This window comes from Schistocerca nitens, chromosome 6 (assembly GCF_023898315.1).
Source record: "Schistocerca nitens isolate TAMUIC-IGC-003100 chromosome 6, iqSchNite1.1, whole genome shotgun sequence".
Lineage (NCBI taxonomy): Eukaryota > Metazoa > Arthropoda > Insecta > Orthoptera > Acrididae > Schistocerca > Schistocerca nitens.
The window spans coordinates 86,803,615-86,826,872 of NC_064619.1; the positions used below are offsets into that span (position 1 = coordinate 86,803,615).

At 41.1% G+C, this 23,258-nt stretch overlaps 1 protein-coding gene across 1 annotated transcript in view; it reads right to left on the reverse strand.

Annotated features, from left to right (window-relative positions):
* LOC126262530 (GTP-binding protein Rit2) overlaps positions 1-23,258 on the reverse strand; it is a 102,253-nt gene that overhangs the window by 40,953 nt on the left and 38,042 nt on the right. The window contains exon 4 of the mRNA XM_049959202.1: positions 13,708-13,899. Coding sequence (XP_049815159.1) covers positions 13,708-13,899 — 192 coding nt within the window. The remainder of the gene's footprint in view (positions 1-13,707; positions 13,900-23,258) is intronic.

The following is a 23,258-nucleotide window of genomic DNA, read 5'->3' on the forward strand; positions in this document are numbered from 1 at the left end:
GTAGTTGTATGCTGTCTATAGCAAAGAGTGTGTGTGTGTGTGTGTGTGTGTGTGTTTTTGGCTAAGTAGTACGTTGGTGCTTCGGTAAAGTTTATCAATGGACGTATAGGTATTCTGGGTTTGTGAACTTTAAACAATGATTTTTAGATGGGGGGCCTTGGGATTTTTCTGTATCATTCTTTTAATCTGTGTTTCTGTGAAAATTGTTTCTATGTTTTTCAGGGTTTTCTGTAACTTACTTTGATATCAGTTTGTTGGATCACTTCTTAATTCTGTGATGGTGCTGCTTTGGATGAATTATAATGTTTTGTTCAATGTATTCCTGTTTGTTTATGTCTACTATTGAATTACCCTTGTCAGATTTTGTGGTGATGGCATTTTCTTGTGTTAATTTATTCTGCAGTTTTCTGCATATTTTTCTTCAGCAGTCCTTGTGTTTTCTTTCATGGTGGTTTTGTTGTCTCTGATTATGTTTCTTATTTCCTCAGCAACTAGTTCTCTTGTTAGATTTGCATTGAACTCAGGTGTGTTCAGCTTTTCTTGTTGCTTTATGATGTGTTCAATTTCTGTTATGATATTTTCTACTGTCATGTGTGATACCATTGTGTTTATGTTATGTTTGGGACCTTTTCAAACCGGCTGTTTTCTTGTTCAGATAATTTTATGTCTGTTAGATTGGCTCTGAGCATTATGGGACTTAACATCTGAGGTCATCAGTCCCTTAGAACTTAGAACTACTTAAACCTAACTAACCTAAGGACATTACACACAGCCATGCCCGAGGCGGGATTCGAACCTGCGACCCTAGCGGTCGTGCATTTCCAGACTGAAGTGCCTAGAACTGCTCAGCCACACCGGCCAGTGTCTGTTAGAGTAACCACTGTTTTGTGACAGTGTGTTTGCTGTGCTGGTGGTGGGGTTGGTAGGTGTTTGTGTGGTTTATCATTTTGTTGAGTTTCTTTTGTTGGATTGTCTGTTTTATGCCTATTGTGGTATCTGTGTGTGTTCTAACCCTGTACATTAATTCATCAAAAAATGGTGGATACTTTATGTGATTTGCTAGCTCTATATGCAATCTGTATAGTTCAACATTCAGAGCCTTTTTTTTTTTGGAATACAAAGACTGGATTTCTTGCTTTGTCCACATGATTTCAGCCTTATGTTTTGTCTGCTGTGCTGCTGACGACATGTTGTTTACAGTTATGGTTACATAGTTAGGTACTATTTTATAAACTAAACATAGTTTGTTGAATTTTACGTTGAGTATGGTTTTTTGAAGTTTGATGGTTGTGTTCTGGAATTTGTTGAATAACTGCGAAGGAAATACCTGTCTTGGCGAGAAATAATCATCTTGTGGTGTTGCAGCATGGACTGCAACACTACAAGATGATTTTGTGGAACTATTAATGATTGTTGATGGCACAGCACAACAGTCTTTTATAATATAACCATTATTTGAAAAATTAAACAACTGAGATGATTAAAAGAGAATTCTTACCAAAGCACAAACGTTGACATTGTGCAAGAAGTCTGCCCACATAGTGAATACATTTAATATGAAACAAATGAAATTTGCATTATTCAGTGTTATAAAATTGTACTGGTATACAAATGAAAATTTAGAATAACATATTGGGCCAGAGTACTCACATACTTCTAGTATAAAATCAAAGGATAAAATTAAACACGGTGACAGGATAAAGCATAAGACACAAAGAAATGCAGATTACACACGCTGGCTCGGAACATTTTATTAGTATAGGGCACAGAGAATAGAAACAAAAATAGAATATTATGCCCTCATTATATGAGGTGTCATAGCATAAATACAATACACAGTCCATGCCCAGAAGGTTGAGTTCTGGGAAACTTTTTTAAGTTTTCTAAAAATCTTCAATTCTTTGTTCATTGAGGATCCTGTTAGGACATTTATGTAAATTACTGTATACTTCTATTTCTTCAAGAATATTTATTACTGTGCCTTTACTGACCATATATAAAACCTCAAGTGTGCTATCAGTGTCCTGAAAAGTATGATTTTCAGTTTATGAATGAGTACTGAAGGCAGATGTGTTGCTCTCACTAGGTAAGGTGTGTTCGTTATATTGTACCTTGAAGTTCTGTCCTGTTTGTCCTGTGTAGAACATACACTCCTGGAAATGGAAAAAAGAACACATTGACACCGGTGTGTCAGACCCACCATACTTGCTCCGGACACTGCGAGAGGGCTGTACAAGCAATGATCACACGCACGGCACAGCGGACACACCAGGAACCACGGTGTTGGCCGTCGAATGGCGCTAGCTGCGCAGCATTTGTGCACCGCCGCCGTCAGTGTCAGCCAGTTTGCCGTGGCATACGGAGCTCCATCGCAGTCTTTAACACTGGTAGCATGCCACGACAGCGTGGACGTGAACCGTATGTGCAGTTGACGGACTTTGAGCGAGGGCGTATAGTGGGCATGCGGGAGGCCGGGTGGACGTACCACTGAATTGCTCAACACGTGGGGCGTGAGGTCTCCACAGTACATCGATGTTGTCGCCAGTGGTCGGCAGAAGGTGCATGTGCCCGTCGACCTGGGACCGGACCGCAGCGACGCACGGATGCACGCCAAGACCGTAGGATCCTACGCAGTGCCGTAGGGGACCGCACCGCCTCTTCCCAGCAAATTAGGGACACTGTTGCTCCTGGGGTATCGGCGAGGACCATTCGCAACCGTCTCCATGAAGCTGGGCTACGGTCCCGCACACCGTTAGGCCGTCTTCCGCTCACGCCCCAACATCGTGCAGCCCGCCTCCAGTGGTGTCGCGACAGGCGTGAATGGAGGGACGAATGGAGACGTGTCGTCTTCAGCGATGAGAGTCGCTTCTGCCTTGGTGCCAATGATGGTCGTATGCGTGTTTGGCGCCATGCAGGTGAGCGCCACAATCAGGACTGCATACAACGGAGGCACACAGGGCCAACACCCAGCATCATGGTGTGGGGAGCGATCTCCTACACTGGCCGTACACCACTGGTGATCGTCGAGGGGACACTGAATAGTGCACGGTACATCCAAACCGTCATCGAACCCATCGTTCTACCATTCCTAGACCGGCAAGGGAACTTGCTGTTCCAACAGGACAATGCACGTCCGCATGTATCCCGTGCCACCCAACGTGCTCTAGAAGGTGTAAGTCAACTACCCTGGCCAGCAAGATCTCCGGATCTGTCCCCCATTGAGCATGTTTGGGACTGGATGAAGCATCGTCTCACGCGGTCTGCACGTCCAGCACGAACGCTGGTCCAACTGAGGCGCCAGGTGGAAATGGCATGGCAAGCCGTTCCACAGGACTACATCCAGCATCTCTACGATCGTCTCCATGGGAGAATAGCAGCCTGCATTGCTGCGAAAGGTGGATATACACTGTACTAGTGCCGACATTGTGCATGCTCTGTTGCCTGTGTCTATGTGCCTGTGGTTCTGTCAGTGTGATCATGTGATGTATCTGACCCCAGGAATGTGTCAATAAAGTTTCCCCTTCCTGGGACAATGAATTCACGGTGTTCTTATTTCAATTTCCAGGAGTGTATTACAGCTACTGCAATTACTCTTTTACATCTCTGATTGAGCAAATAGTGAGGAAGTATTAGTAGATGGTGGATGTTCTTCTGCTGTCCAAAAGCTTATCTGAATGGTTGTGTTCCTGAATATTTTTGCTGCTCTGTCTGATATTGCCCTATGAAGGAAAAGACAGATTGCTACTTACCTCAAAGATAACACGCTAACTTGCAGCCAGGCACTGCTATAAGGCATATCTAGACTTCTTGTGCACATATTCTTTTTCTAGTGAATTCCATATGTAATTGTGTAATTTTGTTTGCATTTACTTGTGTATAATTTGGTAATCATTTCAGTATAATCTCCATTGTTCTTTGCTGTTTCTTGAGTTATTGCTAGTTATTCATTTTTTTTCTTTTTCACTCGACATTAGATAGACTAATTAAGATGCCTTCCACTGTGAGAGATTAAGAACTAGCAATAATTAAAGAAATAGCAAAGAACAACAGATATGACACTGAAATGGTTCACAAATTATATACAAGTAAATGCAAACAAAATAACACAATTCCAGATTACATCACGCTACAGAAAGAACATGTAAACAAGGAGTCTAGATATGAAGTGATACCGGACAATGTCAGACAGAGCAGCAAAAATATTCAGGAACACAAGCATTCAGATAAGCTTTAGGACCAATAATCATCTGCAGAAAAACATCCAACAGATAACTAATACTTCCTCACTACTTGCTCAATCAGGGACGTACAAAATTAATTGCAGTAACTGTAATATTGTTCTACAGGATTCTCAATGAACAAAGGACAGAAGAGTTTTAGAAAATTTAAAACAATTTTCCTGAATTTAACCTATTGGTCATAGACTGTACTTTGTATTTACGCTAAGATGGCACATGTGATGAGGGCACAATATTTTACTTTTATCCTCTATTCCCTATACTAATAATATTTTCAGAGCCAACATGTGTAATCTGCATTACTTTATGTCTTAAGTTTTATCCTGCTACCATGTTTCATTTTATCCTTTCATTTTATAGTACAAGCATGGTATTACTCTGGCACAGTATGTTACTCTAAACTTTCATTTTTACACCAGTACAATTTTATAAAACTGAATAATACAAATTTCATTTGTTTTAATTTAAACATATTCACCAAGTGGGCAGACTTCTTACAAAATATATAAGTTTATGCTGTAGCGAGGAGCTTCTTTTAATTGTCTCAGTTGTTTAATTTTTCAAATAATGGTTATATTGTGAAAGACAATTGTGCTGTGCCATCAACAATCATCAATAGTTTCACAAAAGCCCATACATGTATGCTCTAAAGTAAAAGATATATTTCATGTACAACAATGTATACAGATTGACATCTTAATGTTAATTGTCTTTACATTACTTCTAGCATCACTATTTTATCTTAATTACTTCCTGTGTGGGCATGGTTATTTATGACACCTAACAAGTTTGTTTTGTCCAAAGCTGATTGCTAACATCATTTCTCCATGTTCATGACATGCTGTAAATGTAAGATGTGGACATATTTTGATAAATAGACAGAAAGTTGCTGTTAAATTGCTATATATTGAAAACAGTGACCAAAAAGGATACATGCAAGCAACCAACATATTTGTCACCTGAGAGAAAGCTGTTTGGCTTAAAAGCAATGAATTGGAAGTTGATCTGACACACCACTGCTGATGCTGTCTCACTAAGGCAAAACATGTCTATGTGAACAAGACACACAAAAAATCTCGCGTGCAGCATGTGAAAGGTGTTTTCTTTTGAACTACTGACTTAACATATTGTCATGTAGAAGAAGGTGTAATTAGATCAATGACAAACACTAACTCCACTTATTCAGCACTTACACATACAAGAGTGCAGAGCAAACTGCCTCTGGCCAGAACACATACAGTATATATACAGCTACAAAACATTCCAGTACAATGATTCTTGACATTTGTGGATACTTCTAGAATGTACTCAAACTGAATATAGAAATTAAAATTGTACAGTCCAGGTGAGTTTTGAAATGGCAGACCTCCATGCAACAGTTTAGTATCATAACCACTATACCATGGTGCTACTGAGCTGCTTCTGCAACAATATTTTTCCATTTTACATAGTAATATATTACATTTGAGATTTTAGATTATATAACATCAATTAGCAAAGTTATACTGAATATACATATGATGTAAATAGTTTCTGTTCAGTCCACAAAACAGATCTCAACATATGTACTGGGGATTCTGTAATGGTGTTTATATGCAACACTAACTTATTTTATAACATGTTTTTCATGTAACTGTTACTAAAGGACAGAGATGTTTGAGATCATGTTGACAGTTGTAAGATATTTGTACTTTAATCTTCTGACTTAGAGCTCAAAATTTCTCATGTAAATTGCATATGTAACAGTTCACTGAGTGAGTGTAAACAGTGTGTTTCTTAGGAAATATTGAAAGGTTCCTTTTCTTAATGGCTTCTGGTTGGACATGACATTTAAATAAAATGGTAATACTTTTCTTGTCATGGGCACTTTCATGTCATGCAGCTTTAAAATTTACGTGAGGATGTTTGACAACAGCACTTTGCACAATCGTTCAAGACAAATGATTTTTAAATTAATGACAACATGGGAAATCAGGTACTGGCTATATAACAGAATAGAGACACAGCATAGAAATAAATTCCTCACTATTTATCATTAAGCACATATACATAAAAAGTGCAAGCCTTAGGAGTATATAGAGCACACTAAATCCCACTACTATGCGGGGCAGCAAACATCATTTACAAACTGACAGATGTTACACAGACACAGAGCATAGAGGGCACTGCTCCCCTCCCCCTCTGTACTGTGGAGCACCTGAGGAGGGGCTGAGGCAGGGCATTGTCTGTCTGAAGTGATGTAGGTGGCTGCATGACAGAAGACATGTAACAGTCAGCAAGATGCACTATGGAGGGGATGTCGGCGGTGCAACTAACAGGTTGCCACCAGCAGCATCAGCAGATAAGCATCTTTAGTTGTTTCTGGCTCAGTGGTGGCATTTGAAGTGGGAGGCATGTTGGCAGCATTGTCTTTCATTGTTCTGGCCACAGGAGGCATTGAGGGAATGGCGGCAGCCTAAGCTGGGGCGGTGATGGTGAGTACCATCCACTGAAAAACGGGAGGGAAGTGCTATCCTGTCAGCTTGTGGTGGGGCAGGAGTCTGTGCACAAAACGGTGTGTGAGAGCGCTTGCACTTGACCACCTGCCCATCCATGTAGGTAGTGGTAATTACGAGGTCAGTATCGTGTAACATCAAGTATATCTCGTCAGGCAGAAAACCGGTGATTCACAAGCACTTGGAAATTGACTAACAGGAAGAAGAAATTAGTGTTTAAAGTCCCATCAACAATGAGGTCATTCAAGATGGAGCACAAGCTCAGATTGTGTCAAGGACTGAGAAGGAAATCGGCCGTAACCTTACAAAGGAACCATCCCAGCATTTGCTGCGAGCCATTTAGGGAAATCACAGAAAATCTAAAACTAAATGGTCAGACGTGAGTTTGAACTGTGATCCTCCCAAATGCAAGTCCAGTGTCTTAACCACTACACCACCTCACTCAGTGAAATTGACTAACAGACGCATAGGAGGCGATGGGGCATGGAGTATCGGTTGTGACAGCTCTGCTAAAGTCCATGCTGGTTTAAGCCGGTTCACTGACACTGTTGTTTGTTTTCCAGCAATTATGATGTCAAAAGTGCTTTTATCGTATTTCAACACTTGGTATGATCCTGTAAATAGCCTTTGAAACAACTAAGTCTGGTAAGTTCTGATCCGTAGGGACCATTTCATATGATATAAATTCAGCAGGTAGAGTGAGGGGTTCGCCGTATAGTATTTCGGTGAGTGATGCATCAAGGTCATCTTTACATGATATGTGAATGCCCAGGACAACCTATTGGAAGGATCTCCACCCATGATTCTGAGTGGCACACGAGAGTAGTGTTCATTGTCCAATACCACTGACCGTTCCACAAGGGCATTGGATTGGGGGTGGTAGTTGGCTGTGTGAAACTGGTGGTATCTGCATAGGTGGCTTAAGTCACTGAACAGTTGGGATTCAAACTATGAACAATGGTCTGAGGTTAAGGAGGCTAGGCAGCTGAATCCGGCAATCCAAAGGTTGATGAAAGGTTTTGCTACTGTCTCTGTTGAAATGTCAGAAATGGGTGTGGCCTCCACCTATCGTGCCACACAATTTATCATTGACAGAATGTAGCGGTAACCATGTTATTTGGGGAGTGGCTCTACAATGTCGATATGAATGTGCTGGAACTTCTCCTTTGGAATTATGAATTTAGCAAAGAAGGGCTGTGCATGACTGTCAGGTTTTGCCTGCTGGCATGGAATGCAAGTCCTGGTTCATGTGGCACAATCCTTTTTAATGTTAGGCCAGACAAATTATTCCATGATAAGGTGTATGGTAGGGCTCGCCTGGGTGTATGAAGTTGTGGAGAAAGTGAAAAACTGTCCTCTGATATGTCTCTAGAATGACCTGTCAGACCCATCTGTTCAAAACATCACACCAAACTGCTCTGTTTGCACTGGGTAGCGTGCGTTGTTACAAATGAGTCTGGTGTCTGGTTTGTCAAACAAGCTATGGAGATTGGCATCTTTCAATTGGGCATTTGCGACTGTATCCAAGTCCAACTGAGTGAAGGTAGCTGTGATACAGGAAAGATAGTACACCATAATATTATCCGCATCTTAACGTATCGCATGTCAGCACTGAATTGTGCTACAAAATCTAAATGATAGAATCTCCTGGGTGCAGAATTCTCCGAAGGGTTGCAAAATGCACCTACCAATAGACACTGGTCTGTATATATGGCAAGGGGTCTCCCCTCGACATCATCTAGAAAATGATGAACTGCTTCATACATGGCTAGTAGTTCACGGTCAAATATGCACCCTTTTTTCTGGCTATCAGTAAGTTTGTGCAAGAAACACCTGAGCAGCTGAGTGATTCCACTGATCTCTTGCTGTAAAGCAGCCCTGATCACCTCATTGCTAGCTTCAGATGTGATAATTAGGTGTGTGATGGGTGGGCAAAGCTCATAGTGTGTAACAGATGCTCTTTTATTTTGTCGAAGGCTGCCTGCATTTGTAATGTCCAATTGAGGCATCGTTTACCAGATGCATTCTGCCACGCAGTGCTTGGGTGAGTGGTAGCAAAGTCTCAGCAGCACATGGCAATCGCTTCCTGTAGAAGTTTATGACCCCCCAGAAACCTCTGCAGCTCTTGGTAGTTGTTGGGAGGTGGGAGGAGGCATATGTGGTCAATTTTCTAAGGAGTAGGACGCACCACAAATGCATCGATGTGGTGTCAGACAAAGATCACACAGTGTTGCCGAAGTTGGCACCTATCGTGATCATTGTCGTCTTGATCGTTTTGCAAAAAGATAATGACATCATGTAAATATGTGTAACAAAAAGCCAAATTGAATAGTATGCCTTCAGTAAATCTTTGACATGTCTGTGTGTCAGTTTTCAGTCCAAATATCATTTAGAGGAATTCAATGAGACTGAATGATGGGCTTTTTGCAGTTTTTGGTCCATCTTCATCTGCCATCAGAATTTGCAGGTATGGTGTTCTGCAATCAATGATGCTGAAAATTTTTGCCCTGGCCAAGACACAGGAAAAATCATGCAAGTTTGGCATGGGCTAGCTGTCAAAGATTGTATGGGCGCTTAGATAGTGGTAGTTGACACATAGGCGCCAAGTACTGTTGTTTCTAGGAACTAGTTTAATTTGGAGACCCAAGCACCATCTGATGGCCTGAATATGCCAGCTCACAAAAGTTTGTCCACAGCAGCTTTAAGCTTGTGGAGAGCTAGATGATGTGGCGGCAGTGGATAGGGGACATGGTGTGGTTGTAATGTAGTGTTCTGTACTGTCCCACATGGCACAGATTATATGTGGTCTCACGGGGAGTGTGGAGCGAGTCCAGGAAGGGGGCACGACATGATTCATTGTTGCTCTTAAGTCACAGGGGTGGGGGGGTTGTGATGCTTCACTAATCTGAGAAGTGTCTGTAGTAGCAGCACCACTGAAGTGATCGCTGTTGACGTAACAAAGGCCACCGATATGCTGCTGGTGTGCATGCAGTGATGTGGTGGCGTTCACGATTCATATCCGTAGATGTTCACTGGTGAGGTGCGTGCCCTTATTATCATGAGGTAATGATGAGTACTTGGCAGCCTTTAAGTGTAGCCAATTGAAAAGTGCTTCACTTTGTATATTCAGGTCGAGTGGCATGATGAGTGGTGTCAGCTTGCCCGAGGGCATTGCGGTGCCAACAGGTAGTGTGTCGCTGACCACACCACATATTAGCTCCTGGCCATCCCGTCGTAACAGGAGGGTGCAATTTAAATCTGGCAGTAGCTGGTAGCGGTGGTGGAAGTAATCTCTTAGAATTGTTTCAACTGTCTCTGCCACTAGGAACGTCCAAGATATTTGTGTATCTGTGCCTAGGTCGAGCACGATGTGTGCAGTTCCAGCAACTGTGGATTACAGTGTCATTGGACACGTGCAGTTGCAGAGGTGCCAGTGACAGTGCACGAGAGTAGGTGGCAGAGTACTCACATCAGCCCTGGAATCTATGAGGAAATGAATGTGCAGGCACCTGTCATGGTCAAATAGTCGGGGACCATTTGCCCACTGAAACACTGTGTTGGTGCTGTTTTATTGTGGTGTGCAGAGGTGTCTCGTCAATAAAGAGAGGCCTGATGCACCTACATCAGGTCACCCTACTAGTTTTGGTAGGTAGGGGGACTGCCTGTAGCACTGTATGTCCTGCCCAGATCTGGTGTGAAACCAACAGTAGCACTGTTGTGTGTTGAGTGTGGAAGCCGGTGATGCAATTGGTCGGTGCAGATTTTGTTTCTACAGAGTCAGGGAGGTGCCAGGAGAGTGGATGACAACCTCAGCCATCATGGTACATGAGCGTTGCCCACTGGATCCCTGAAAGGCATTCAGGATGGCCCAGTTTGTGTCAGTCCGGCCATAGTTGGGCCATCAGCAGCTGCACAAGAAGTTGGGGAAGTTCAGCTGGGATCGTGGGAAATTGGTTTTGGTGCAGGTATGTCAGACATCAACTGCAGCATAGCACCGTTGGTTGTTAATTAGAATGTGGTGTTGTGATAGTGGCTGCATTCTGTCAGCGAGTCGAAGTTTAAACTCCAGTGTACCTCCTCATGCGCCAGCATCCCTTTTTGGATGTTCTGACAGTTTTCGGAGCTGAAGTGTACACAGCATGCGATCAAGCAGGAGTGCTGGGTCAATTAGAACTTGCAGGTGGTGCAGAAGTAAAAAAAAGTGTGCTGTTGCCCAAAGTAGTCTCACTGATAACAAGATATAGCTGCTGCTCAGGTTTGTGTGTTAATTGTCGTCGTAGTAGTGTCTTGGCAGTTTTGTATTTGTGAAAAGATGGAATGTCCAAAACCAAGTTGTTTTAAGGTCTGCACTGTTTCTGAGGTGGTTATGGAGAGTGGCAAACTTCTTGTTGTCTCCAGTGATGCCACTGGCTGACAAACACTTGCTGAAGACAAATCACATCACAGGAGAATCCATGTGGAGCTATGGTAGTTTCAGATGGAGGTGGATGGTACGATTGCCACCAATGGTCCGATTGTAAGGCACCATCTTGAGTTGGGCGTTGCATGGCATGGGAGATTCAGTGTGCAAGACGGGCAGGAAATGCGGCTCGGCGTAGGGTGGCACATGGTGAGGTGGGTCATGTCACAGTGTGGGTAGCATCAGTGTTACAGAGCAATATTCACAGAATGGTCACGCATGTGAGTCAAGTGCTGGGATCAACACGGTAGGTACGACTTTCCCAATGTCAGATGTCTGGGACAACAGAAAATGCATGTACAGTGTGCCCAAGATCCTAGCACCATAAGGGAGGAAGGCATAGTCCATTTATTATCCAGTGGCACTGGCTGTGTCTCGTGGAGTTCATGTGGAGGTGCAGTCGTTTGCGGCATGGCTGATGTGGGTGTGACGTCACTCAAACTGGAAGGCAGCAGTATCTGATCTTGCTATGGCGAGGCCATGAAAACCATATTCTCAGAGTCCATAGTAGGTTTTGGTGCTGGGTGTGGGTGACTCAAATGCAGAGCACAGTGGAAGTGAGTCATCTGTAATGCCTGGTGTGGCTGGGATATGAGTGACGTCATAGGCTGCCTTATGGAACTCAAATTTAATCGCAGCAGTCAGAACACAATTTGGAAAATTGGAATGCACAGGTACTGAAGGGTGTTGTAAACCTTTAGCCTGTGGCCTGTTGACAGATGGATACAGAAAGAGGACAACGGAGTGGTATGGCGTGGGCTATTCTTGTTCAATCATAATGGCACTGTGGCAGGGGTCGACATGGTGCAGGTCATTAATGTGAGTGTCATAATGCTCATAACCACTAGCACTGGAATACGTGATATTTTGTCCTATACGAAAGTCAAAGATGCTTAGTTCAATGTTTGTTACAGAGGTGGCCAGGCATTGTTAATTGTGACACTCTGCTGCACTTCTGTCTGAAATAAAGGGATAGATTCACTCAGTGTCAAATCTGAAATGTTTGTCATGAAGTAACTCGGTAACTCTGACACTCACAGTGGTGCAGTTTTCTGTTTGTCATTGGCAGTGATGCAAATTTGCTCCAAACATATGGCGAACAATGAAGGTATTGTCACTACGTCATTTGCCACTATAGTACTGTCCAAGCTTTGGTGGACTTTTAGTAATTTTGCACATAGCATGAGTGTGGAATTCACGAGAACTCTATGAGAGTTGTTGTCAACATTGCCGAAGAAATAGTAAGGTTGTATCGTTTGTAATGGCTGCATGCTCGAAGGCATAACCAGCACAGTCGATTTTCGACTTACAACAAAATCTGGGTGTGACACAGAAATTGGAGGTCATCACTGTGGGAGATGGGGTACTGGCAGTGTGACAGTAGCATAGACATATGATTTCTAAACTGTTTATTAGTAGGCACTTATACATAGCATGGGTAAGTATACTAACCTTCCACTGCTTCGCAGGGCAGTGATCTTCATTTACAGAGTCAAAGATGTTACGCAACACGACAACAATGTAGCCACATATGTTACTAGAGGTAAATATTATATTTGTGTAATGGTACATCCAATTAGTTATACGATTTGTGTTTAGCTGCTTTTTGCTACAGTGCATTGTTATGTTTTCAGACACAGTTAAGAACGGGAATGCCCAAAACAAATAGTGTGAAAAGAAAGAATTTTACACAGTCTACTGGAAAAATGTCTTTCTTAAAACAGATGTCTCCAGCTTGACTGAAATGTCATTCTTCCCGAAAAGTAGTAGTGTGTTTTTATATTGGGTGATCTGTGGTTACAGGGGTATGAAATAGTTGATATCATAGGTCTAGCACAAGAACAAGTATGATCTATGCTACGTAAAGAGTTAACTAGGAGAATGATTTACTGATCCTAACCAGAAGCCAAAGCAAGAACAGTAGTTCATCTTGGTGCTGTGGATTATTTTTATAGATTACATGTAAAGCAGGTAAACAAGAATTTGTGAATACTAAAAATTGATTAGATAAAAATGCACAGAGATTTGAAGTACAAATTGTTGGAATATCCACTCTGTTTGCTATATCTTCCACTCTTTGACTCCCCCCCCTATTCTTAGATTTGATGTAATTTGTCATGAAAAATGTTAGGAGTCGAACTAATCAGTTACAGCAGTCTCAGATGCATATTTTGCACACATCTCAGAATTGCACATCAGAGATGGAGTCTACTCATTCAAATTTTGGAGAAAGTACATAGATTTAAAAGAGGATTAAATGCACAAATAAGTGCAATTTTAGCTTTGGAGGGGAAAAGATACTGTATTTCATTGGTACACCAAGAACTCATTTTCCTTCACATCACTACGCAGCAGCAGCAGCAGCAGCAGCAGCAGCAGCAGAGGCAGCAGTGGCAGTGATGGCAGCAGCAGCAGCAGTAGTAACAAACATGCAACAACAACAACAACAACAACAACAACAGACACCACATAATTTATGGCATTATTTAATTAGGCAACTCTGATTGTACTATACCTTCCTCTGATGCTGTAGATCAAATTTATTTCCCACAAGCACTAGAGGAATATCTTCAGAGGCTCTTACACGATTTATCAACTTACGGTACTCAACAGCTTCCTGGAAGCTGTGTCTGTCAGTTACAGAATAACATATCATAAAACCTTCCCCACATCTCATATACTGATCTCTCATAGCAGTGAACTCCACCTGTGAAACAGAACTAGATCTTAATTTGATGTCAAACAAAATTATGATTTTTGACAGGAGAGATATTTGACCAACATTATAACACAAACTCTATATTGCAGAAGTAAAGGGAACAATTCACCGAATAGTAAAATTGTTAAGTTGTTGACAGGTGCACAAAAAAGAATGACAACTTCAGTATCTTTCAGACAAATTCTTTAATGAGCTAGCATCTTGTCTACACAAGCCACAATACACAAGGTCTACAATATGGTTTTTTGTAGCTTGAAAGTGGTTCGAAATGGCCATCTCCAATCCAAATCCTGTGTGATGTGAAGTTCATTTTATGAAGGAAATAGGAAAAAAAGTTGGGGTTGCACTACAGCAAGCAATGAAAGCAGTATTTCTCCTTGCACTCAAAAATGAACACCAATGTTGGGGTTGTGACACAGAATTTGACACTGCTGTTGTTGTCGTCGTCGTCATCATCTTCAGTCCAGAGAGTGGTTTGATGCAGCTCCCCATGCTACTCTATCCTGTGCAAGCGCTGCTTCATCTCCGAGTAACTACTGCAACCTACATCCTTCTGAAACTGTTTAGTGTATTCATATCTTCGTCTCCCTCTACCATTTTTACCCTCCACACTGCCCTCAAATACTAAACTGATGATCCATTGATGCCTCAGAACGTGTCCTACCAACTGATCCCTTCTTCTAGTCAAGGTGTGCCACAAGTTCCTCTTCTCCCCAGTTCTATTCAGTACCTCTTCAGTAATGTGATCTACCCACCTTATCTTCAGCATTCTTCTGTAGCACCACATTTCAAAAGTATCTATTTTCTTCTTGTCTAAACCATTTATCGTCCATGTTTAACTTCCATACACAGCTACACTCCATACAAATACTTTTAGAAAAGACTTCCTGTCACTTAAATCTATACTTGATGTTAATAAATTTCTCTTCTTCAGAAACGCTTTCCTTGCCTTTGCCAGTACTTTTTACACCCTACTTCAATCATCATCAGTCATTTTGCTACCTAAATAGCAAAACTCATCTACTACTTCAAGTGTCTCACTTCCTAATCTAATTTCCTCAGCATCACCGGATTTAATTCAACTACACTCAATTATCCTCCTTTTGCTTTTGTTGATGTTCATCTTACATCCTCCTTTCAAGACACTGTTCATTCCTTTCAACTACTCTTCCAGGTCCTTTTCTATCTCTGACAGAATTACAATGTTGTTGGCAAATCTCAAAGTTTTTATTTCTTCTCCCTGGATTTTAATTCCTACTCCAAATTCCGTTACTGCTTGCTCAATATACAGATTGAATTACATCAGAGATAGGCTACACCCCATCTCACTCCCTTTCCAACCACTGCTTCCCTTTGATACCCCTCGGCTCTTATAACTGCCATCTGGTTTCTGTACAAATTGTAAATAGACTTTCGTTCCCTGTATTTGACCCCTGCCCCTTCAGAATTTGAAAGAGAGTATTCCAGTCAACATTGCCAAAAGCTTTCTCCAAGTCTACAAATGCTAGACATGTAGGTTTGCCTTTCCTCAATCTATCTTGTAAGATACGTTGTACGGTCAGTATTGCCTCACATGTTCCAACATTTCTATGGAATCCAAACAGATCTTCCCCGAGGTCGGTTTGACATTAAGGGAAAGAATATGAGAGTTCAAACAAATGGCAACACATATGTTGTAGATAATTTGTCTATTCACTGATTTTCATATGCACACTGTGCATGACATAGGGGAATTGTTGCTGTCATTTGGGAAGTTTTGGTGAATCCATTGCAGGGCCCACCTTTCAACTCAAGTGCAATTTCTTTTGTTTCCAAAACTTAAGTAATACTTGGGTGAAACACTGTTTGCAAGTTTAAGAACTGGCAACAACATGGTTGAGGAAAGAGTTTGAACATTCCTCTAGCCTGTGTACTGAAGAGGCGGTTGGCAGAGCCAAGCAAGGCCCAGTAGGCACACTATCCTTGCGCTGTCATCAGCAAATGGTGGCTCCCTTTGGATTACTGACTGGCAGATGGTCTCAGTATGAGATTTTTAGATCACAAGTCAGGTAGACTCTGGCTCTGGCCTGATGTTAGAAAAACTCAGCTATTAGGGTGAAACAAGGAAGGGTAACCACAAGGCCAACTTGAATGGCCAGAACAGGTCAAATAAAACAATCTATTAAAAACTAAACCCAGCTGGCAACAGAGAAGCCAGTAACATGTCTGCAAAGAGAAAATTAATACAAGCGCGTGGGTGAAGACACACTCTCCATACGAAGTGTAGTTTGTAAGTTAGCTAACGTTAAAGGTTTTATGTAAGTAATAATCTTTAAAAATTAATATCTCAGTAACACCTTATGTGATTCTTACAAATTTAATGTCTGTGGATAGGTCTCAATGAGCACTATCAAACTGTGTTAGCAGATTGTTTTTAAAATATCATGTGTTTTGAATTTTAGGCAAGAATGCACATTCCATACATTAAAAAATGAATTTTTAACAAATAAGATACGAAACACTAAACGTAGTGGCAGCATTAATAAGTTGATATCATTAGAGATGTATGAGTGTAGTTAGTTTCAATTATTATAACTATTGATAACATAATAATAATAATAATAATAATAATAATAATAATAATAAGTAGCTTTTAAATGGACAAAATCAATATTTGTGATCAAACTATATAATCTAGATGAAAACTAGGAACAGCACTAGAAGGCCGAGAAAATTTATGTGCAAATTTATACATAATACATGAACATAAAACTGAATTTATAGTTTTAAGCATGTTTTGGAAGTCTGAAGTGTGTTTGCTTGGCTCTCTTTGATGTGAGGGTTCAAAGAGTGGCGGACATTTTTGCGTGGGGAGTTTTGGCATTCGTGTGTTATTTGGGGTTGAGATCTGGCACAGACAGAATATATGAGTGGCAACAGGTTGCCTTACAATTGAATCAGAATATTGCTTTTATTATTTTGTCATGTTTTTGTCACTTCTGATGTGCTGATAGTGAACACACTGAAATATTTTCAGAAACTTTGACATGAGGTGAACTGGCTGCATTGGGGACTTGTTATATTCATATGTGTAGATAGCAAATACTTTGAAGTATTTTCAGAGTATGGACCTTGAATATTTCAGTTAGGTGATCAAATACACACTAAAAAATTTTCTTCAGTTAATTTTGAGTGTGATCTGCACTTGTAATTTCGTCAATTTGGAATTATGGAGCTTTAACTTTAGACTTGTGCTAAAGGAACTAATTATTTGTTTTGAATTTTCAGAAGTTTACATGGACATGCGATACTGACCAGATTTTTTATGCCCTTGCTTGGGCTTTTATTATTGCTGTACAGAATGATTATCAATTGTAATTGACGCATGGTGCAGGGAATGGCAATTGAATCTCAATGTAGACAAGTGTAATGTGCTGTGAATACATAGAAAGATCCTTTATCATTTAGCTACAATATAGCAGGTCACCAACTGGAAGCAGTTAATTCCATAAATTATCTGGGAGTACGCATTAGGAATGATTTAAAATGGAATGATCACATAAAGTTGATTGTCGGTAAAGCAGATGCCAGACAGATTCATTGGAAGAATCCTGAGGAAATGCAATCCGAAAACAAAGGAAGTAGGTTACAGTACACTTGTTCGCCTACTGCTTAAATACTGCTCACCAGTGTGGGATCCGTACCAGATAGGGTTGATAGAAGAGATAGAGAAGATCCAATGGAGAGCAGTGCGCTTCGTTACAGAATCATTTAGTAATCGCGAAAGTGTTACAGAGATGAAATATAAACTCCACTGGAAGACTCTGCAGGAGAGACACTCAGTAGCTCGGTACGAGCTTCTGTAGAAGTTTCGAGAACATACTTTCACCGAGGAGTCAAGCAGTATATTGCTTCCTCCTACGTATATCTCGCGAAGAGACCATGAGGATAAAATCAGAGAGATTAGAGCCCACACAGAGATATACCGACAATCCTTCTTTCCACGAACAATACGAGACTGGAAAAGAAGGGAGAACCGATAGAGGTACTCAAGGTACCCTCCACCACACACGGTCAGGTGGCTTGCGGAGTATGGATGTAGATGTAGATGAAGTTCATTAAAATTTAAAATGCTGAAAACAATGAATATTATGTCACTGCAAATTCCTGCCTGCTTATATTGAATTTGTGACTGAATTTCTTTAGGTTAATGTGCCAGATGTTGGTTGGCCCCTGGATGAAACACAGCCACCACTTAAGAAATGCAACCTAGCATTAGAGGAGCCCTACAAACAGTGGTTTTCTTACTTTACAATTTATTATTCATGCTGATCCACAAGTCATTGAATGAACAATTATTTGGTGGAAGCAACAGATTTTAACTTCCCCATTCACCCTTCACCAGTTATTTATTCACCAGGGATCAGCAGAGAGAACATTTCATTATTCTATCCAAATAGCCACATATGTGGTCTTGTCTGGGATCAACAAGAGTTGGCAAGGATGAACTTATTTATCTATCTAGTTGGAAGATGGAAAGTGGTGATGTGCAAATATAACCCCAGAACACCTAGAGAGATTACAATCAAACATGGTACATACCTGCCTTACTATAAAGTACAAAATACTGTGTAGAGACTACACAGAGTGGAGAAGATACTGGTTAATATAAATGAAGTAAGACTCTTAACAGGAAAAGGAGAGGATGAAAAAGTCTATAATCCCACACACATAAATGTGTCAAAAAGAAAATTCACTTGATAAAATGATTAAAACTATGAGACAATCACTGACAAGATTTCACGTTCAGGAGGTGAAATTTTTAGGCCTATCAACAGATACAAATGAAAGCACACACACTGTTCTAGCTTTCAGAACTATTAATTCCTTCCTCATGGAGGAATGATGGATAGGTTGCAGAAGTTTGAAAGGGAAGGGCAGGTCACACAGACCCCAGTATGAGAGGGACCTATCTACCAACAGCTATCTGTGAAACTGACAGGATTCTTAAGAAATAAAAATTACATGTATATATTCTATTTGTAACACTAAAGGGACTTCTGACTTCTTTGAATGTGATCATAGTTTAAGCAATAAGTTATGTACTTGTTCTCTCGCCAGTGTGGAAAATCATGCTTCTACCAGACTTTTTGCACATAAGCATTTTTAACATAAATTCTTAGTATGGCCAGAGGAATCTGCTACAGAAGTGTTGTCTCAGCATATGACACAGCACTGAGCATGAACACAAAGATTTGGGTTGTCTGTCCTCCTGAGGGGCCTGCATTACAGAAGAGCTTATCAAAACATGCAAAAGGAAACTTTTGGAACACTGACACTAGTCTCTCTGTATGGCCTAGCATACAATTAAATCACTACAAATAATTTACATACAAAAGCCACCTTCAGTCATTTACAAATAAAAACAACTTTCAGTCAGCTGAGAGACATTAGACCACAATATTTATATTGTGTTTGAATTCCAGCAAGCAGTGTCAGAAGATTTTTTGTGAGCAAGTCAGTGATCTACAGCTTTTAAGAAACACGAATTACACAGTGCACAGCTCTTCAGAATTGCCATGCTCATGGGAACATATAACCATGGATTCAATAACGTGATATTTTACAACAGATGGTTGGCCATCCTACTGCTGATGAAAATATAACTGAAAAATTAGTTTAAATGTTTAGAAAAGTAAAATTGTACACTTCACAAAATGAAAAGCCATAACATTAACAATTTAGGCAGAGACAGATTGCTTCTTACCGTAAAGATGACACATTACATTGCAGACAGGTACAATTAAAAGACACCTACTACATAGGCTTTTGACCACAGCCCTCATCAGAAAAAGAAAGAAAAACACACACCATTCATTCATACGAGCAAGCACACCTCATGCACAGATGACAACAAGTCTGGCAGCTTGGACCAGAACATTCCATGTTTACAATATTAGTGAGTCATAATTCAAGTCAGTCAACTCCTATAAATATCAGAATGTAACAATCTGTGGGAATATAAAATAGAGACTCAATTTAGGAAAAACCAGGGGCAAACTTAAATTCATTGGTAAGGTACTAGGAAAACCCAATCAGTCTACAAAGGAAATTGCTTGCAAAAGACACACACAACACGTTCTAGTATATTGCTCAAGTGCATGGACCCATACCAAATAGGACAGAGGATATTAAACATTTTCAAAGAAGGGCAGCACAAATGGTGACAGGTCTGTTTGTTTGTTTTTGTTTCAGAGTGCAAAAACAACTAAGGTTACACGTGCCCATGTCAGAAGCTTAGAACACTAAGACAAAAAAGGTGGTAAAAGTGACTACACATTGAGCCCAACTGATGGAGGAAAAGTGAGCTAAGAACAAAGACTTCCTCATGGAGAAAGGTCCACAAAATACATCATAGAGACATTTGAGGTCCTGAACTAAAGATTAAATGTCCTTCACCATATTGCTATGATGGATAGAAAGTAAAACATGGTTGACAGCCCACGTGTCATTCATTAAAACGGCAGATACATCAGGCAACAAACATACATTACAAAGTAAGTGGGCATTTGGTCAGGAAATAGCAAACTGTAAAAGGTTGATGACAATGACCATAAAGTGGTGGGGGATCATCACTTAACAAATGGCGATTGTTAGAACGGTAGTGCCCAATATGTAACCTAACTAAAATGATTTCGTCATAGTGAGACGACTGAGAAGAAGTTGGCCAAGCAGCTGGGAGAGTTTTAATTCCCTAGAGTTTGTTCTCATTGGAAGATGGAAAGTGATTATGTGCAAATATAACCCCAGAACACCTAGAGAGATTACAATCAAACCCGGTACATACCTGCCTTACTATAAAGTACAAAATACTGTGTAGAGACTACACAGAGTGGAGAAGATACTGGTTAATATAAATGAAGTTGTGATGCCAAAGTGATACTACCTGCTGACAGATGGCAACACAGAGATCGGAAGGAATGGAAGAACTGGCAGGCTGAGGTAGGACTGCAGCCTAGGCAACAGCATCAGCGGCCTCGTTTCCTGTCAGACCGATGTGACCAGGGACCCACATAAACATCACAGAGGCTCCCACAAGAGCAAGGAAGTGGAAATTTTCTTGGACCCATTGCACTAAGGGCTGGGCTGTGTACAGCACAAACAGGCGCCAATGGACACAGAGAGAATCAGATGTACTGTGTAGGCTGATACAGGATGAAGAGCACTGCTGTAAACACCAAGCAGCCATCCAAGAGCCATCAATGTACACAAAGGTATTATCACTAAGTTCAGTGCAAAGATCGAGAAACTTACAGCAACAGATTGAACCTGGAATAGTGTCCTTTTAAGCAAATTAAGTCCAAGGTGAACATGGGCTGCCGCATTAAGCCAAGGTGGTGAAGGGTTCACACCCATCAGGAACGTGACAGGTAACATGAAGTTAAGCTGCCAGAGAAACGCCCGAAAGCAAACTCCTGGAGTTAACACAGGAGAGGGGCGCACCCCATACCAGTGGTCAAAGAAGTCATTGAAGGGGGAGGATTAGGATGGGTGGCCAGGCATGGCACACAAATGGCATGTGTATGCGCTGAGGAGACTGTCACGTTGGTATGACAGCAGTAGTTCAGCAGCTTCTGCATAGAGACTCAATCAGGCTGCTGTGAAAGGCACCAGTGGCCAAACAGATGCCATGATGGTGGATTGTATTTGACGACGGAAGATGCATGGACGTGCAGATGCATAAATGAAACACCCATAGTCCAATTTCAAACAGACAAGCGATTGGTAAAAGTGAAGGAGAGTGGCCCAGTCCGCTCCCCAGGAAGTACTGCTGAGGACACGTATGACAACCAGAGGGTCCAGGTACATCGGGCATCCAGGTAAAACACATGGGAGGACCAAGAAAGTTTCCTATCAACCATGAGAATCATAAAAGAAGGTTGTATACCTGGAAGAATCCTGGAGATACTAAAAGGTATCAGATAGATTATATAATGGTAAGACAGAGATTTAGGAACCAGGTTTTAAATTGTAAGACATTTCCAGGGGCAGATGTGGATTCTGACCACAATCTATTGGTTATGAACTGCAGATTGAAACTGAAGAAACTGCAAAAAGGTGGGAATTTAAGGAGATGGGACCTGGATAAACTGAAAGAACCAGAGGTTGTAGAGAGTTTCAGGGAGAGCATAAGGGAACAATTGACAGGAATGGGGGAAAGAAATACAGTAGAAGAAGAATGGGTAGCTCTGAGGGATGAAGTAGTGAAGGCAGCAGAGGATCAAGTAGGTAAAAAGACGAGGGCTAATAGAAATCCTTGGGTAACAGAAGAAATATTGAATTTAATTGATGAAAGGAGAAAATATAAAAATGCAGTAAATGAAGCAGGCAAAAAGGAATACAAACGTCTCAAAAATGAGATCGACAGGAAGTGCAAAATGGCTAAGCAGGGATGGCTAGAGGAAAAATGTAAGGATGTAGAGGCTTGTCTCACTAGGGGTAAGATAGATACTGCCTACAGGAAAATTAAAGAGACCTTTGGAGAGAAGAGAACCACTTGTATGAATATCAAAAGCTCAGATGGCAACCCAGATCTAAGCAAAGAAGGGAAGGAAGAAACGTGGAAGGAGTATATAGAGGGTTTATACAAGGGTGATGTACTTGAGGACAATATTATGGAAATGGAAGAGGATGTAAAAGAAGATGAAATGGGAGATAAGATACTGCGTGAAGAGTTTGACAGAACACTGAAAGACCTGAGTCGAAACAAGGCCCCGGGAGTAGACAACATTCCATTAGAACTACTGATGGCCTTGGGAGAGCCAGTCATGACAAAACTCTACCATCTGGTGAGCAAGATGTATGAGACAGGCGAAATACCCTCAGACTTCAAGAAGAATATAATAATTCCAATCCCAAAGAAAGCAGGTGTTGACAGATGTGAAAATTACCGAACTATCAGTTTAATAAGTCACAGCTGCAAAATACTAACGCGAATTCTTTACAGACGAATGGAAAAACTGGTAGAAGCAGACCTCAGGGAAGATCAGTTTGGATTCCGTAGAAATGTTGGAACACGTGAGGCAATACTAACCTTACGACTTATCTTAGAAGAAAGATTAAGAAAAGGCAAACCTACGTTTCTAGCATTTGTAGACTTAGAGAAAGCTTTTGACAACATTAACTGGAATACTCTCTTTCAAATTCTGAAGGTGGCAGGGGTAAAATACAGGGAGCGAAAGGCTATTTACAATTTGTACAGAAACCAGATGGCAGTTATAAGAGTCGAGGGGCATGAAAGGGACGCAGTGGTTGGGAAAGGAGTGAGACAGGGTTGTAGCCTCTCCCCGATGTTATTCAATCTGTAT